General features: G+C 44.0%; 1 protein-coding gene across 1 annotated transcript in view; it reads left to right on the top strand.

Moving 5' to 3' along the window:
* The window catches only part of DUSP22 (dual specificity phosphatase 22), a 340,779-nt gene that overhangs the window by 91,691 nt on the left and 229,471 nt on the right, over positions 1–19,617 (top strand). The window contains exon 3 of the mRNA XM_078688030.1: positions 7,223–7,305. Coding sequence (XP_078544156.1) covers positions 7,223–7,305 — 83 coding nt within the window. The remainder of the gene's footprint in view (positions 1–7,222; positions 7,306–19,617) is intronic.

The raw sequence follows: 19,617 nt of genomic DNA, 5'->3' as shown, positions 1-19,617 counted from the left end.
TTCACCGTCTATGTGCCCCCCGGCCTGCAGACCTCTACCTTCTCTGATTTGGGCCGAGTTCTGTTGGGACTCCCTGATGGTGCTCTTTTTATGGCTGGTGTCTTTAATTCTGTTCTCTCTGGTCTAAGTGATCGCTACCCCCCTAGGGATACTCCTTCGGCCCAATTATGGCTGGGTGGCTTTTTGGATACTTTTGGTTTGGTGGACTGCTGGAGACTTATGCACCCCACTCAACTTCAGTATACTTTCCACTCTGGGGCCCATGGGAGTTTGTCTCGACTAGATTACTTCCTCATGCCAGCTGGACAGTCATCGGCTGTCCAGGAGATTAGACACCTCCCCCGGGGCATCTCAGACCATTCTCCGCTCTGGCTCTGTTTTGATGTGGGGGTGGAGGCGGCGGGCCGGGTGGCTCCTATCAACCCTTGGTACCTGGCCTCCCCTGAGACCCGTGGTCAATTGATTACGTCCCTGGACAACTACTTTCTGGAAAACGAGTGGTCTGTCTCTTCTGCGGTGTCCCTATGGGAGGCTTTTAAGACAGTAATACGTGGGCAGGCCCTGTCTCTTATTGCTGAAACCAAAAAGGCGAGGAATCGGGAGGTGGTGGATCTTGAGATGGAAATTCTTGAGATGGAGGCTGACCTGGAATCGAGTGTCACTCGTGACAAACTCCATGCCCTGGGTCTGAAGCAATTTGCCTATAAGTCTCTGGTCACAGATGCGGCCAAAATGATGTTTCGAGAGCAACAGGGTCGTCTGTATGATGTTGGGGACAAAGCGGGTAAATTGCTTGCCTGGTTGGACAAGGAGAGGGCGAATCGAGTAGTGCCTGTGATTCAGACTTTGAATGGTGTGAGCGTGACGGACCCGGTTGAAATAGTGGAATGTTTTGCGGACTATTTTCGTGCGGTTTACTCCCCAGTGTCGGAAAGGGATGAAGACGACTCTCGCCTCTTGCTGCGCGACATAGCTTTGCCCTGCCTCTCCGATTTGGAGCGGGTCTCTATGGAGGCCCCGTTCTCTACGGACGAAGTAGCGACTGCAATTCGCTCTCTCCGTTCGGGCAAGGCTTTGGGCCCGAACGGTTTGCCAATCGAGTTATACAAACTGCGTCCTGATAAGATTGCGCCCTATCTTCGAACAATGTTTCGGAGTCCCGTGAGCGGGGTGCTCTCCCTTATGATCAGCGCCTGGCTACGATTGTGGTAATTCCTAAAGATGGTAAGCCCCGGGATCTTTGTTCGTCATATAGACCCATCTCCCTGTTAAATGTTGAGCCTAAGGTTCTTGCCAAGATCTTGGCTACTCGCCTCCTAACGGTCATTAGTGACTTGATTCATCCGGACCAATCCGGATTTATCCCGCACCGTAACACAGCTCTTAATCTGCGTCGCCTTCATGGAGCCATCGCGAGGGCGGGGCTTCTGACGGAGCCGGCCATTTTGGCTTCGTTGGACGCCTCGATGGCCTTCGACACGATAGAGTGGCCCTACCTTTGGGCGGCTCTTGAGAAGTTTGGTTTTGGCCTGGATTCATCGGATGGGTGAAGCTGCTGTATACCGACCCCCTGGCACAGGTCGTGGTTAACGGTCGAGTGTCGGCTCCCTTTTCCCTTGGTAGGGGGACCAGACAGGGGTGCCCCTTGTCTCCGCTACTTTTTGCTCTCGCATTAGAGCCGCTAGCTGCGTGGATTCGCTGGGAGCCTTCTCTCAAGGGTATACTTTGGTCCCCAGATTTTGAGGACCGTGTTTCGCTTTACGCGGACGACATTCTTCTTTACCTTACTTCCCCGCGTAAATCTTTGAATGTTTTATTTGACGTTCTCACCTCGTTTGGCAAGAATTCTGATTTGGTTATAAACTGGGCTAAATCATGTGTCTATGTTATTTCGGGTGATCTACCCCTGTTGCCGAATAGAATTCCCATCCAGGTTGTTCAGTCCGGTTTCAAATATTTGTTTTTTTTTATTACATTGGATTCGTCGCTCCGGTTTGAACGTAATCTCCTTCCCCCCCTTCATAGACTGAGGCTGGATGTGGCTCGCTGGCGTAAATTACCCTTGTCGCCGCTGGGCAAGGCCGCCCTTTTCAAGATGATGTCCTTACCGCGATTCCTTTACGCACTCCAGAATTCCTATGATGATATCCCCGCTACTTATTTCCGAGAGGTCGAGAGTCTACAAAGGCAACTGATTTGGGACGGGCGTCCACGTATTGCCCTTGCGAAGCTCACCATCCCTTGGTATGACGGGGGCATAGCACTTCCTGATATCAGGAGATATTATTGGGCTTCTCAACTGTCTGCCATTAACCACTCGATGTATTCCCCGGGTCCTGATCCGGCCTTTGAAATGGACAGACTCCAACTGCCGGGTGGTGACTTTAATAGAGTGCTTTACTCTAGGTCGGCTGGGCTCCACCTTACGGGACCGACCAGGATTGCGGTTAGTGTGTGGCGCGCTGCGAATGTGAGCTTGGGGTGGGATGATCGAGTGACGCTGGCGACTCCGCTTTATGCATCTGAACGTCTGGGATGTCTTTGGACAACGAAGGGGTTTGACCGCTGGGACATGATTGGAATCTGTAGAGTGGGTGATGTGTGTGCGAATGGAGCGGTGAAGTCCTTCGAGGCCCTTCGGAATGATTATGACCTGAGTGATAGGGAATTTTTTAGATATTTACAAGTCCGTCATGCCCTCACTTCTGTCCTGACTTCCGGTACCGCCATCCCTGAGTCCTCCCCCCTTGAAGATCGTATCCTGGATGGTCATCTCCCTGATAGCACTATCTCCTTGATTTATAAGAAGCTGATTCACAATCGCGCTGACTTGCTCGTTCGACTTAGAGAGGCATGGGTCGGCGACGGGCTGGAATTGGATGACGAGGATTGGCAGTCGGCGCTATCTTCTCCGAAAGAGGTCGCCATTCCTGCCCGTCTCCGTCTGGTTCAGCTCAAGATCCTCCACCGGCTGTATGTTACTGGTCCTCGTTTGGTTGCGATGGGTTTTTCCCCGGATGGCCTATGCAAGCGTGGGTGTGGGATGAGTGCTACGTTTCTTCACATTATTTGGGAGTGTCCGAGGGTGGCTGCCTATTGGACTGAGGTGCTTGCGGTGATGGCTGATGTGACTGGAATTGCCCTGGTGCCGGAGGCCCGGAGATGCTTGTTGAACGTGTGGGAACCTACCGACTATTCGGTGGCCCCGACCAGATGGGCGACCCTGAGGTATATGGTTGCGAAGCGGGACATAGCGCAACTTTGGGGCTCGCACAGGCCCCCCACTGTTTCGGTGTGGGAAGAAAACATGGACTGGTCTATGTTCCGCGAAAAGACTGTCTACACAGCCAGGGGCAGACCTAGGGCATGGACGAAGATCTGTTGTCAGTGGAACGCCTATCGCGGAGATATTTGTGCTCCTCCCCTGGTGGAGGCCTCTGAGGTTCCCTTATCACCCTAGGTTGGCGTTCCTGAAATTTCGTATACTGTCCTTTGGCTTGATTGACCTCCCCGCTGTCCCCCCGCCTTGACTTTTCCTACTGATTGTGACTTCGTATTCCTGATTAGTGGGTTCCCCCCCTCCAGGGCTGACTCTCTGTGTATTACTCCTTCGCCTTGTTTTTGATGTTTGTTGCTTTTGGTGTGATTTAAAATAAGAAAATTGTCTTATCCTGTTTCATATTGTGGGCAACATTTTGTATCTGGTTTGTGCCTGACCGCCGGAGTGGCGACCACTGTTTTATACCACATTATGCTCCGATCTTAGCGGCCAGCCCGTGCGGTTGTAGGCCCGTTTCTGTACACATGATTTTGTTGCTCAATAAAAGTTTTTAACCAAAAAAAAAAAAAAAAAAAAAACTGAGAGTGAGGGCCCTACAACATATCAAGGCTATAAAGAATCATGACAAATTATCCACTGGCCAAACATTGTATGGATGTACACCAGGATTCTTTAAAGAGATTAAAGTACTATGCTATAAAGCGTGTGAATAAACTTCCCCGAGGGGGCAGTAGGGAACTTCAACTGAGAAAATACTAATCAAAAAGGATTTTAATTCTGGGAACAGAGAACCTATGGAGCCACAATAATGATGTGAAGCTTCATGAGTGAGCATGACCTTGCACACAAAAGAGCGCCTCATCTGAGAAATAACCTCAGCCCTGCACCTCTTGTTTTTCCTTTACTCCGGGTAGGAGACCCACTGATTAAAATTGTTGTTGCTGGTACTCCCAATCCTGTTTTAACTCCCATATTCAACACACTTTGTTTGTCATCTACACTCACCAGGCCCCTCACCCCCACAGCACCAAACTGCTATTGGAAAAAAGATCTCCGCCAAAGTGCCCCTCATTGGGAGCCCATCGGGTATTGCAGTACCGACCCGACGAGGAGCAGCCCGATGATGAAGCATGACACCCACTTGGGTGTGTGAGGGCCCTAAATTCCAATAAAATAAATTCCCAACTCTGAAAAATTCATGGTCGAGTAATCTTTGAATTCCCTTCAACTGACCCTACACAATGACATGTTCATTTTTGATCTGTATGAGCCTTGCACAATGGACAAGTGTTTGATCTTATTAATGAGGAGTTATGTTTGAATATTCAAATATTAATAAAAACTTATTTTGATAATTTAGGTCTTTAGGTCTTCCTCCTATTGCGAACTGTTTACCTCAAGATTATGCTGTGGATTTTTAGTAATGCATGATACCAATTTAACAATTGAATATAAACGTTTAAATGATTGTACCTTGCACTTTATTATACCTATTGAGATTGTGAATGTTTAAAGTGAGATTTATTATGTGATGAATTGGGTACGAGTTAGCACAAGTGTGCTCTGAATTTGCCTTATTGTACAATAGCACTTTAAGAATTGAATTTAAAGACTAAAATGATTGTATCCGGGAGCTTATTATGGCTATATTAAAAAGCATAAATGGAGTTTTGAGATTAGATGACCATAGGCACATTGCCATCTTAGAATGTACCTTAGGGGTATATTGAAAGCAATAATCTATGGAATACACATATGTACTTTATTTGGTATAACTATGCTGCACGCATATATATGGGCATCTCATGTCTATGATTTGGGCTAAAGTAATTGAAGTATGAGCCCCAAGTGGAAAAAAAGTATCTGGGAACGGCTCTAATGTTGTTGGAATATATTTTATTACATCTTGGTTAGCACAGTGCACTTTAAAATCCAATAATTCATGTGAGTACCCGAATATTGGAACATCGGTAATCCCAATGATTACACGCTTGCATCTTGTTACAGACCCATTTGATTGATATACATGTAGTTTTTAGAATAGAGGCTCATTTGCACATGCATATTTTTACATTCTAGAATGCACCTTATGGTTTGGACTCATTCGGGGAAATTGGTATCGAAACCTGAATCAATGCACAATGGCACTTAATGTAGCACATTATGCAGTATAAATGTGACGATAAGAATATAATGAAGGCGATTAATGTAATATCTATTATTGTGATAAGAAACCAAATTCAATATGTGACTATTATTCACCAATACTATGGTGTCAATTGTGAAATGAAGACTGTCAACTACCTCAAGACGATGGCACTATGAGGGCGATACAATGATTTTTATAATTATGTGAAAAACTACCTGTTGCTGATACAACATTCGTTTTTAGATTGTTTTTCTGGTAGGAATGAACATGGAAGATGATGACTTTCACAAGTTGTCACAAGATTGCTGGTCTAGTTTTTGAGAGCAGTGGAACTGGAAGAAGGAGATAGTAGGAATTAAATAAGCTTCATAATCCCAGTGAAGGGCGTCATGCCGAAACATGTCTGCCGTTATTAGCATTGTGTTGCTGTTTATAATTAACTCAAATAAATTAATGTTGAGAGTGGAAATGAGATTGGAGTCCCTGGACTGATGTGCTTTCAGCTAAAATAGAAAGAGATGAAGGCTGATTTATTAAATCGCCATGCACCCCTTCCTCGTTGTGCACATACTATGTGGATTGTCTTCTATAGCAACATAAAAATGGTGATTTTGACCAAAATGGGGATTTTGTTTTCTTCAGGGTGAGAGAACTTTTTTTTTATCTCTGACATTAGCCAATCACATACCTTGAAAAAAATCAAATATGATTTACAAATGTTGCAATTTTGGAAATCGTGTTTCCTTTTAAAAAAAAATATATATATGGCCAAGATAATCAAGAGCGGGTAACTCTTTAGGCCCACCCAGCAGGTTTGCCGCATACTATATTCTTCAGATCCAATCCTTGCTCAAGATTGGCTCACTTTTGTGTCAGTCTGAATAGCTTTGCTTGTGTGTGTTGCTTTCCTCTATTTCTGTGTTTGGACCACCCACAGGAGGTTTTTGCTTTCTCCATTGATAGATTGGTCATTCTCCCTGATCTTTATCCCGATTGCAATGCTTAAATTATTTATAGCAGTATATAAAATGACTTACCAATACAACATAATTGCTCTTTAGATTTTGTGCAACTTCATAACAACATCTAAAAAAAAAACACAACATAATTAAATGACACCATATATACGATTAAAGAAGTGATACCCTATTCACGGTGATGGCATTGATAATGTTAACTCGTGTGTTAGGCATCCCTTCCAAATACTGAATCGGTATGGTATTTATTGCTGTTTGGCGACCCAATTCTGGTCGCAAAACAGTAATACTTTACCACCAATTTAAAGCTTGTGGTAACCCATTCACAAAGGAGAAGGGGTTCCCTGGGGACCCCTTCCCTTTTGAGAATGTTAAAGAATGAAACTGCAATGTTTTATTTTTTATTTTTTAAACTCACCACGTTTTCCTTTGTGGAAAACGTGCTGCATGTTAAAAAATTTTTTTTGCTCTATTAAAAAGAAATCATAGACCCGGTGGTCTGCCGAACCTCAGCAGGCCACCATCCTTGTGATGGTTGCGATTCAGAATGGGTCGCAAATTGCGACTTACCTAATTTAATATGCAATAGGTAGGTCTATTTGCGACCCACCAGGAATCGCTAATGAAACATGAAACTCAAAAGAGTTTCATTCATCAAGAATACCGATTTTTCTCATTGCGATTCGGAGAGAATTGCCATTAGGAAATCAGTATTCCTAATGTTTGTACATTTGGTCCCATATGGTTTATGTAATAACATTGTGTAAACTTGGTCTGTGTTTCACTGCTAAATTTAAATTTTTTCCCTTGCTGCAGATGCTAGAGATGTGGAGCAGCTGAAGAAGAATAATATTACACACATTCTTTCAATTCACGATAGCGCAAGGCCTATGCTGGAGGTAAGGTCATATATTCAGTGATTGAGCTCCATGATGCAGTCCAAGAAATGTGAATTTGTACCTCGGTTTTATGGACTTATCAATGAATTTATCCTATAGAAGGAGCAGAAAATCATAAATTTCTTCAGTGATCACGACAGAAAGGCTAGATTGTTATTTACGCAAAAAATCTGATATTAACTAGTTTAGGCTTACACCTACCTATGGAGTGAATTTCTTATTACAGTTTCAGGAAGAGATAAGCGTATGTGTGTAAATTTAAGAGGTGTACATTTATGCATGTGTAAATGAAGCGCACAAGTGCATTTGCAGTTCTTTGTTCCTCAGCGGTAGAAATATTTTAACTAAGGAGAAACCCTTTCTCCCACACTTCTTCAGAATGTGGTCCTTGACATAATTGCATTTCCAGCTGTTCCAAGGGTGGCATGTATTTGTTTAAAGTTTGCGACTACACACACACGTGCAAGATTATGGGTGTTCGTTAACTATCCCTGGGATGCCCACAACCCATCCAAGGAAGATGTGCTCGCATGTATTATTACACCATACTGGTGTAAATACCTGTTCACAAATCAGCTTACGTGTAACTGTGTATACCATATGTGGGTTAACATTTGCAAATAAAAGTATATGTACTCAAAAGTGCAGTTGAATTGTAATGTACCTTTTTGAGTCGTTTAAGTCTGAGAAAGATTCCCTTTGGGGTATTCTCTAGTAATACAATATGTCCAATCATACCTCAGTATTCAACAACTCTACAACACACTCATTGGGTCAGTACCAACAACACCAGAAAATCAATAATTAAACTGAAATTATTTTCTATGAGGAAAAAACATATTTTTATTATTATTACACTTGTTCATATAAAATTATTTAAAAAATCTTGCTAAAAATAGCACAACAATATACACATTAAAAACATCTGTAAATACCAAGTCACAAAATACACAAAAATTAATAGCAATCTTCACAATAGTATAGCATTGGTCACTTATGTGAGAAGATAATGTACAGATACATTCAATAGTTTGTGAGCAAAAAAGACAGCGACGCGTTTCGGAGGATTGTGTTGATCCACCTCCTTCAGGCTTTGCTACACTTCTATTTCAACACTGCACATCTATATAAACATATATACAAAAACATTATGTAATTTAGCAACAATAGTATACATTTACACATACTTCTCTTGATATAATTTGTTAAAATTATAAAAATTTCTTGTACATTTTACAGACTTAGTTGGGACTACAGGTGCTACACTAATGTTTGAGTTTACTGGTGCTGCTAACAAAGACCCAATCCAAAAACTCCAAATTCATTCTAAACAACCATCCACTCCTTAGCTCTTCATATTTATCAAGAAAAAAGCTTACTTACATAAACAAGGCATACAACCCACTGTTGGTTAATACTAGTGGGTTGTTGTGTATGTATTTCTGATGAACTGCATGTTTTATTTATTTATAAATAAAATGCATATAGAAGGGATTAAACAACCTCCTTCATTTTATTTCAAACACACATAGGGCCAATGGTACCCACCATATTTAGCACAGGTTGCCCAAAACTTTCCTCAAGGGATTTCGTCCTGATGTGTAGTAAGGTAAGCTTGTTAGCTCCAATGGAATGTTTAGAAAGCACTTCTTTCCCTGTGTGCAAAGTATCTAAAATCAGAGTAGAATGACTGAATTATTATTAGGAGATCATCATTCTATTAATCTACATAATCCCAATATAAAGAGGATATATACATACCACGACCAATGGACTTTAAGCATACAGAAAGTAAGGGATTGTAGAGTATGCACCAATCGTTGGCGGATAGTCCTAAAACAGAGATTGTATCTTTATTGCTAAAGCGATATGAGCGTGTGGCGGTGAAGCTAATATTATTTATTTCTACATATAAATTACCTGTAAAGATAAAATTCAACGTCTTCTTTTATTTATTCTTGTATTTGTTGTTCATTCTTTGACAAGTTTTTGAGTCGTGCCCTGATGTTTTCAATTATGCAAATGCATAAGCTGAAGTTTCCTAAGAATATAGGGTATGTAACATTTCTGAAAGGTGAACTTGTGGCATCCTACTTTTCCATATCTTTAACTAACTCTCTCTTCTTCCCTGGAAAAAGTTATTTTTATTGTAATTATCTCATGAAGCTAGTTTCCATTGAAGTGAACATCTGATGCTGTAATAGGGTAGGGATGGACTGATGGAGGCCCCTGTGGCCTTCGGTCATCTTGCCTCCACTTTAATACCTTTTTGGGATATATGTTGGAGTAAGTAGTGTTGCAGCAGAGGGGCAGCTTTATATGCTACACCATTGAAGTGTTGCAGCATCTCAAAGTGCATGTTGTGTCTAATGTTCGAAATATCAAAGCTTGTTGGGGTTCTATTAGTGTGCACGGCAGTGCACAACGTTGTTATTTTCTAATGTATCTTAGGCTAGTTCCCAACCTGTAGGTCTATCATGCCAGCATTATCTGTTTGTCAGGGCTCATGGAATCAACAAAGTAAGGGTAAAGGAGAGCAGTGTAGAAGAAAGGGTTGTGTCTCCTCCTCTTCTTTGCTCATTCTCATCACCATCTGATTGAGCAGCAGTTGTTGGCCCACCAATGAAAAGTTCCATTGCTCATAACTGATGGATACATTTTACCCAGACCATGTGTGTGTAATTATAGTAGGAAATGTCCCTGCATGATGTACCAATTTAACAAATACAGTAGGAATTAAAAGTTTCCTACCTATAGTAACCGAGAGATGCAATTCTATTAAGGACACAGAAGCGAGGATTAGGCTTTACTTTCTCCACCTTTTATTAACCAACAGCCATTAACTTCATGAAGATTTAACAATAAACCACATTTCCTAGAAGTCCTTGGGAAAGAAACAAAAACAGTCCATCAAATCAGGACGCTGCACATCCATATAACATTCCCTGGAGACTCTCTATCCTCCTCTTTCTTCCTGCAAACACAGCTGTCTTCTCCAAAGGTCACTCCTGTTTATTGGGATCTGTCCCAGAAAAAAGAAAACCATAGCGTAAAGTGTCCGTTTTCAGGTGACAAGGACTCCAATATCAACCAACAGTGTGGAAATATCAACTTAAACATGTCTAACAAGATAAGAAGTTCGTAATAAAGCATTATATTCATAAATTACATACATTTAATTAACTCAAAGCATATTGAAGCCTCCTATCACGTCGGGTGGGTATGCTAACCATCTTAAAAGACTGAGTGGGCTAATCCTCGCGTCCGTGTCCTTAATAAAATTGAAACTCTCTGTTACAATAGCTAGGACATTTTTCACTCTATGTCAGGGCCCGGAGGCGAGGATTAGGCTAGTTTAAAGCTTTTCCACCATTAAAGTTACCAGATCAGAGACTGGTTTAAAGTAAAACCTTTAAAAAGTACAATCTGATGACCAATCTGCTGCATTTAGGATGTCCTCTAACATCACTCCCAAAGAAAAGGATTTAGATGCCATGGCCCTTCTCACCAAAATGAGCCCCGTACTGGGAATTATCAATACCATCCTCTTGCAAGGTCCATCTGACCCATCTGGCAATATTTGGGGAAGAAACTGCTTAATGAGGTTTAGTGAGAGCTATCAACAACTGGCTTTCACCCTGAGAGCAAAGGTCTCCTGTCATTGACTTGTGCGCCTTTATTGCCTCAACATATAGTTTTGGAATATCCGGAAATGCTAGGTTTGACACCATTTCTTTAGTACTTTTTGTTCTTTGAGCAGTATAAAAAGTTACCCCTTCAGATAACACGTTCCTGTGCCGTAGTGTGGCTGCGTCAGATAACGGTATCTGCATCATGGGGGTTTTCTGCCTCATGGGCTGACTGCTAGTTAACTTGTTAGTTTGCTAACCAGAATAGGGTCAGGAATAGGGGGATCGATTCAGGACCTATAGGAATACATCACACCCTACCTTTTGCATCCAGAGCTCTTACATCCGAATTCTTCAGCAGAATATCAGGCACAATATGGCAACTAACTTTGCCGACATTTGTTTCCTTGTCAAGTATTTGTTCGATGGGCCATGACTTTAAAAGGCTCAAAATCTTATTTACATCCCATAACGTGTAATATTTGGGTTTGTGTGGAATCGATAACCTAATAACCCTCAGGCGATTTCAGACCACAGGGTATTCCCCAACCGGATGACTGTATATCAACAGATGGCCCGCTGAAATTTCCAATCGAGATGTATTGATTGACCTGTAGGCCAGACCTTCCGAGGCTAGAGCCGACACTAAATTGAAGACGTGGACAGTGTCTGCCCCCAAGGGATCCAATTGGTGTTGTAGATACCAAACCAACCATCGAGACCAGGCGAGCCGTATCTTTTATTCGTGCTATCTGACAGGCTTCAGTGAGTAAAAAGGCAGCCTCTTGTGAATTGCCTGGGACTTTCCAAGTTTCCTGGTAATCTTCCAGGCCATGAGACAGAGAACCCGCTCGGGCCAGGAGATAAAGATTGTCTTGGGGATCCCGGTGTTGATCCGGAAGTAGTGGTAGAAGTATTGGAAAATCCCAAAAAGTTCCATCAGAGCTGGAAACCAAACTTGAGACCTCCAGACGAGGATAATAACCACCAGATCCGCCTGCTGCTTCCGATCTTGTGTGGATAATCGCATTATCATTGCGAATGGCTGAAACGCATACCCCGTATCCATGCTCCAGTCTTGGAGAAACGCATCATTGGGTTTATAACCTCGTTCCCACCAGGTGGTTGACATAGCATACTGCCGCCACATTGTCCATCTTGAGAAGGACACAACAGTGAACCAGCATTTTACTGCAAAAGAACCTGCTATTAGTTCCACAGAATTGATGTGGAGGTCCTGATCTGCGGAAGACCATTTGCCTCCTTAAGAATATTCAACACATGGAGAAGGCCTGGAACACCCTAGACTGGGCCTACCTACGAAAAGTGCAAAATGGCATCCCATAACACGTATCAAAATGGGGGTAGTGTTATCAGGCTCTTGACCTGTGGAACAAGGCAGGCTGCACTCTTGCCTCTGTTTTTCGTCTTGCCTGTGGAGCCGTTGGCACAGTGCATGAGGGAGGGGAACCTTCTGTCTAGGATCCTTATCAATGCATTTCCCCATGGAATTTTTACTATACGTAGATGATCTGCCATATGTGAGAGAGGTGCAAATGGTACCACTATAGTATGACGATCCCTGGACAGAAACTATGGGTAAGCGCTCTTTCTTCCCTACAGGTCTCCTAACCCCCAGTGGCCACACATTTCTCCCCAAAGGGTCAATCCCTTGCTGATTCACTCCAGGAAGCATCGGCTGCTAATCTCCAGCGTAAGAACAGATCTCTTACGCCATTTATATCACACTGTATGTGCGTGATGCCCGTGTTCTAGCCTCACCACGCCTAAGCTAGATGACGATAATCACCCTAATTGTACCACCAGCACCGTTACACTTTCGCCGACTTTAGTCTCCCCACCATGCACTTTAGAATCGGCCATATTCACGTTTTCATGACTTTAAGCAACTTGCAAAGTGACTCTCTTTCCCTACATGTTTTGTCTATGTCCTATATGTTGTATGTAAAGGTATGCATGAGAAGGGAAGCCCCCTCTCGCACCTAGAAAAACACCTTAGCGAGTGTAACACATAGTCTGTATAACACTCCACTTTTTTAATTTGCACCAGCACGTTTTTATAAGGGTCCTGAGGAAAGCCAGATTTAATACTAATGAAAAACACTAAGGGTTTGACTCAAAAACTCAGCAAGGCTGAGCCAATAATAACTTGAAAAACAACACACCTGCCTATGCTGAGCAGTTTTTTGGGAGTAATTCTTTGATAATTGTGCATGAACAATAAACATGAACAATGGCTTTTGAAATTGCAACGTTTCTTTTAAAAGAAACGTTGCAATTTCAAAAGCCATTGTTCATGTTTATTGTTCATGCACAATTATCAAAGAATTACTCCCAAAAAACTGCTCAGCATAGGCAGGTGTGTTGTTTTTCAAGATTTAATACTAAGGCACTGACTGAAACATGTCGACCCATAATGGATGTAGGAGGTCGTAACTAACCACCAAACATCCTTCTGCCTTGTTTTAACCGCTGACGGTGGCCCAGTTATTAAAATGTAATTTACCCTCGGGTACTGGGACCCCCGCCAAGCCGCTCTAATTTTCACTTCACTAACCCCCAACACTGCACTCTCAGAAAAATACCAGCTCCGCTGTAATCAGGCGTCGTAGCACACCCGGGACACATTAGGTGTCACTGGGTGGGCCCGATGATGAAGCATGCCACCAACCAGGTTGGTGGGTGAGGGCTTCATGATCACACCGACAAGGTGCCAACTGACAAAACAAGTCAGAGTCCAACCCATAAAGTCACATGTAGCTAGTCTCTTTTGATGATACATATAATCTCACGGGGACTCGGACTAGCTAACTAGTCTTCTCTCTCTCTCTTGATACGCCTACCACTATAGGTGCTACATGAGCTGGACAATGTTGGGAGAGTCTCCAGCATCCAACTTAAAAGTACCAAGGTCTAGCGTTCCTGCTCACTGAAGTGGGGTGCATACGATGAACTCGGACATAATGCATGGTCTGTCGCTCGCAAGGGATTCTAAGTACTAAGTAAGAATGTATTGAGACCAAGAATACTTTGTCCATTGGAATCCGAGCCGAGCGATTGGTGCAGCCAGTGTGTCTGTAGCCTTCTGGACCAAGTTCCCCTCTTTCAGGGTACGCACCTTGAACAACAATCCCTGTCAAGACCCTTTAAAACCTAACCCATTTTCATGCCGCGTGTCTAGTATCAGAAATCTAAATATGTCAACTATTGTGTAGAATCGAATAGTCTGCGAGTCTTCTATCTTTAAGAGTAACGGCGACAATGCTGTGCTCATGCCAATGGAAATAGTGTATATGAAAGCCCACAGGTTTCTCATTAAGAAAATGTTTCTGTAGAATGCAGTACTGTGGGATGCACCAACATTGATTTTGTCATTTTCGGCATTTCCTTTACCACTAGCAGGCTATAATCACCAGCTTCGGTGTATGGGCTTCAGTTGCCCTCCCAGAAGAGAGCGATAGTAGCCAAACTCCATTAGTCATTTGACACTGTTACTAGGGATGCATCTCGTATAACCACTTCGTCACAAGTTCAAGGTGTGCAGATAAATAAAGTAGCTCCACATAAGCTACTCTCAACGAACCGAAGGGTGCTCATGGGACATCCTCATCCTTCCACCTTTTAAGATTAGGGTGGTCATGAGTGACTCCAGTCCCCTGAAAATCGGTGGCTAGGGAAAAAACTATATTATTTGGAAATGGGAGGCAAGTTGAGGAAGAATTAATAAGCTATTAATAAGCTGGGAAGGGCCACCTTTCCAAGCACCGACTGACAGTATCTTCCAAAGCAATATAGAATTGCTTATGACCCTTTAGTCTTACTCCACAGAATAAGTTGTCCGTTTGATGCATTCACACACATTACAATAGTATTTGAATGAGACTGGAGCCCAGAGCAGAGAAGTAACGAATAGAATGTTTAGTTCACCTGTCAAAGGGAGAAAAGAAGCGATCTGTTCCAGTCAGCCCAGAGACTATTGCTCATTTTGAATGGGGAGGTCAGATTTAGGGGTTTGGTCTACAGCAGTATATTGCCATGGTCGACTGTCTTTTCTGTTAAGTGTCTAGGGTGTATCCCAATACACAATGGCTTTCTGAGTCATGCAGCCTGTTTTCCAGGGTAGTAAAGTCTCTCTAGATCACGTCATGTTTCCCATATCACAATATTAATGCCTCTCATACAGTCTCAATTTCGCCCATGGAACCCTCCTTTAAATTATTTGGTTTGGTGTCAGTTGTTGTTTCTCTGATGGCGGTGTCTCATATCGTTGCTATCTTGAGGCGCCAAGTGGGAATACAGGTGAATGCCTACTCCAATGTAGTATTGTTCATACTGGGTTGTGGTCCACAGTCTTCCCAAATACTCCACATGTCTCCCCTGAAGCTTTGCATGTCTTAGCAGATGGCAAGAACTACACTCTGCAAGCACCTGTCCAGCACGCGTGTGTACAGAGAAGGCAAAGGAGTCCTCCCTGTTGTTTGATTGCAAGTGCCGCCATGCATCTTGCGGTACAAAAGGAGGTGGTGATGGACGGAGCATCTGAACCAATCAAACACTCACACCCAGTCAACAGATCTGGGTTTAATCCATCACCGTTCTTTAGCCCACTCTGCCAGCCCAGTTCAGACATGGCCATATGCAAATCAGTCTGACCCTGTGCCTCATGGGAACAGTCCAGCCCGAACTGCCAAGCCATGCCTTCCCTGGACCGGAATCAAGCTTCCTAGGACTGGTTTCTGGCATTTCAGCCGTCTTCAGCCAGGCTTGCTTGAATCCAGTGGCAAAGTGAGCAAGGGACTCGACGTCTGAGCATACCCTGCCAATTTATGGCGAACAAAGCGGTACAAAAGGGGGTGGTGATGGACGGAGCATCTGAACCAATCAAACACTCACACCCAGTCAACAGTTCTGGGTTTATTCCATCACCGTTGTTTAGCCCACTCTGCCACCCCAGTTCAGACATGGCCATATGCAAATCAGTCTGACCCTGTGCCTTATGGGAACAGTCCAGCCCGAACTGCCAAGCCATGCCTTCCCTGGACCGGAATCAAGCTTCCTAGGACCGGTTTCTGGCATTTCAGCCGTCTTCAGCCAGGCTTGCTTGAATCCAGTGGCAAAGTGAGCAAGGGACTCGTCTGAGCATACCCTGCCAACTTATGGTGAACAAAGCGGTACAAAAGGGGGTGGTGATGGACGGAGCATCTGAACCAATCAAACACTCCCTTCCAGTAAACAGATCTGCATCGTGCAGCAGCCCACAATTCAAACAGTTATAAAGGTTTAAGCTGATTTCTTATTTTGGCTGCTATTTACCAATATTGGCTAGAACCAGTCTTGTGCCAGAAGACCCACGTAATTAAAGATGCCCCCAAAGAGGTAGTCTATTGTGCTAATCCTGCTCACAGCCTTGCTACATCTACAAAAAGTCAACAGGGAGAATATTATGAGCATACACCGTAATAAATGTGATACAGCCTCCCACCATTCAGGTGCCTGCTAACCACAATCACCTCCCTGAATGTGTGCACGGACATGCTTTCAAATGGGACCAGGTCCACATAAACACATTGGAAGCATAAGCAGTAACTTACATCTGGCCTCTTCGCCACTCTGTAGTCTAGCGCCTTTGATCTCTGACAACTTTGTCCCTTGTAAAAAATGTACATGGAGTGTTAGGGGATTTCAGGTAGGCTAGAACTCTGTGACACTTTAATGGTCCTGCCATGCTATTCATTCTTGTTTCCTATCAGGAAGGTGGAGTCATTAAGGGCCCGATTACGAGTTTGGCAGTGTGGGCACGAGACCGTCACACAGCCGCCCCGCTCCCACACCGCGAAACCAGTGTGCGTACCACCCGCCAGATTGACTTTTACAGTCGCAGCCAGTACTTTGCAAGTCCCACAGCAGTGCCTATGAAATATGTACCGCAATAGGAACGTCAAAGACAGTACCTGCATGGCATGTTCCGTTGCAGTTCATGCCATGTAGGTACTTGGGTGCACGCACACAGGTGGGCACAACATGTGCCTCCTTGCATGCACCCCAATGCTCTGAGGCAACGGGGCCTGTAGGGCCTCATTTGTTTCCTCTCCGCATGGTTTTCATGGACTAGGAACTGCCATAAAAACCGTGGCGGTGTGGAAACTTGTAATATGCTTTGCAGTACTGCAGCAGTCTTGCCAAGCAATTTGCGGCCTCAAGATCGCAGCGCCACCACCAGGGATATCTTATCCCTGTCTGTTGTGGCGCTGCAATGGCGGTTCGACTGCCCAAGTTGTAGTAGGGCGGTCAGACTGCTGGCGCGGTGGTGCCCGCACCCTGCCCCTGCGGCTACGGTGGTCCATAGGGCCACCGTAGTCGTAATCTGGCCCTAAGAGGCATTGCAACTACCATTACCAGAACTATTTAGGAGCACACCATTTCATATACTGTGTTCATTTGTGTGTAGTCGTCCTGCATTTCGTAATAGACATACGTTCTGTTTCAGGTTCTGTGCCCATTTATTCAGTCCATTCAGATGAAGTGCGGTAGTTGAAATAATTACAGAACAGCCCACCGGTGTCTGGTCCTTAGAACGAGCTTCCTAAGGGTTTTTAATAAAGGGCATGAAATGAATTGTATGTAGCGTTATGAAATTGTTTTTTTTTTAGTAAAAGGAGAGTGCACTGACATTTTAGGCTCTTCCACACCCACTACCACAGGGTTAGCCTCGTGACACTAGTACCCACATCCAGGGGTGATGGGACATGGAAGGCAGTACTTTGCGGTCTCCTCGGGTAGGCCTATCTGGGGACTCGGACATAAACTAGCCAAGGCAGTTAGTCACAAGTGGCTTGGCTAATACACCATGCTTAGTCTAGAGACCAGTAAGGTCTTGAATAAAGAGAAATCTAATACATAAATAGAACTAGAATACCTGTGTTTGATTTCATTTGAATGGAACACCAACTTCGTCTAGGCCTCAGATTCCACGCCACATGCCCAATAATAAAAAAAAAAGTAAAATGTGGGGAAGCGCGTCACTCCGCGGAGGGATGCATCAGCCAAGAGACCAAGGTCAGTCATAAAGGTGGCTACCCGGATGCAAGATCAATCCTACCTTAAGTGGTGTTTCCAGCTGTCTCTTGTATCCTCAGGGCGGCATTGATCAATGATTTAAGGGTGTATCTTTGTCAGTAAAAGTGTGTGTGTGGGGGGGGGTGGTGAGCTGGCATATGATGTTTAAATACATTATAGGACAAGCCCGGGTGCATGGGAGGGCCCTAAGGGGCAGTGGAAAGGGAGAGCAATGCGGATTGGTAGAAGTTCTAAGAGAGAAAACACAATATTTTGTTAAATAACCAATATGTTTGAAGACTTTCAAAACAGAGAGTGCGAGATGGTGCGTTTTGTCTGTATGTATGTAAAAATCCCCGGTGAAAATTCGCCTGACATCTCACAGTGCCCGACCGAAGGCACCTGTACCTAACTATTTAAAAATAAATGTGTTACTTGGCAGAATACTGGGGTCATCATCATGACACACGCTCCCACTAGTTCATCAGCCATGGTAGGTATCTCTGATTGACCCGGCAAGTCTGGTCTGTCTTGGCCTGTGGACTGTTTGGAGTGGGCGTAAGGGTCCCTGCAGATCGTTTGTGCACCTGCCTGTCATGGTGCCTTTAGTTTGTGAATGCCTCCACTCATTCATCATCTTTTTGTCACCTGCTCGGTTGCAGGGAGATCCGGGGGGAGGGTGGGTGGTATCCAAGACAGCCAGAGGTGTTTGTTCCCTTTTCTACACCGTCGCTGCTGCCCAGCCCGAGGCCACTTACTGCTTCCCTGTGATGTAAAAATATTGTAATGAATGGATAGTTTCCCTTGGACATAGTGTAGGTTGATAAATGACTCTCCATATTGTGCAGAATGCTGAGTTAGTAGCCGAGGATTGAATGCAGTGCGGTGGCTTAAAGTTCCTAGTAGGGTGCTATGTAGATGTTTCTAGAATGTTTCTAGGATGTAGTGTATGGTGAGGCATTTGTATCCATAGAGTATAGACAACGGAGTGTGGACGTTTTCTGGTCTAATTAAATAGTATGGTAAGTTAGTGCCCCTAGGGTGCAGTGAAGTGCCATGTTTCAGTGGCCTTAGAGTATAGTGTGGTGGGTCATTATACCCAAGAGGTAGTGTAGGGTGGAGGCTTTAAGTCACTAGGATGCAGTGTAATGTGAGGGGCTAATTACCCCAGGGTGCAGCGCAGTGTGGTTGGTTAGTGCTCCTAGCATGCAGTTCATCCTGTTGAATATTTGCCACTACAGTAATACGGTGCAGTTTATGCTGTGGGTATGATGCAGTGTTGCATGGTATATCTGTGCTCTAAAAATGTAATGCAGTGTGGTGGTTTGGTGCACCTAGGTTTTAGTGCTGGGGATTGGAGGGTTAGTGCCCCAAGGTTGCAGTGCCATTTGATGAGTTGCTTTACCTAGCAGATTTTATTATGTTAGGTGTGTGCCCATGATGACGTGCACAGTGTTTTGCAGTGTAGTGTGAAATGCGCATTCCCTATGGATGAAAGGTAGTGTGGTGGGCTTGTGTTGGAAGGATACGTTGGAATATAGTGGGCTAGTGTCTTTAGACTGCCATTAAGAGGTAGGCGTTATTGTCCTTTCTATTAAGTGTATTC

The sequence above is a fragment of the Lissotriton helveticus genome, chromosome 4_1, assembly GCF_964261635.1.
Source record: "Lissotriton helveticus chromosome 4_1, aLisHel1.1, whole genome shotgun sequence".
In the NCBI taxonomy this organism is placed as follows: domain Eukaryota; kingdom Metazoa; phylum Chordata; class Amphibia; order Caudata; family Salamandridae; genus Lissotriton; species Lissotriton helveticus.
Note: the sequence above shows the minus strand (reverse complement) of the source record. Positions and strands in the feature narration are given on the sequence as shown.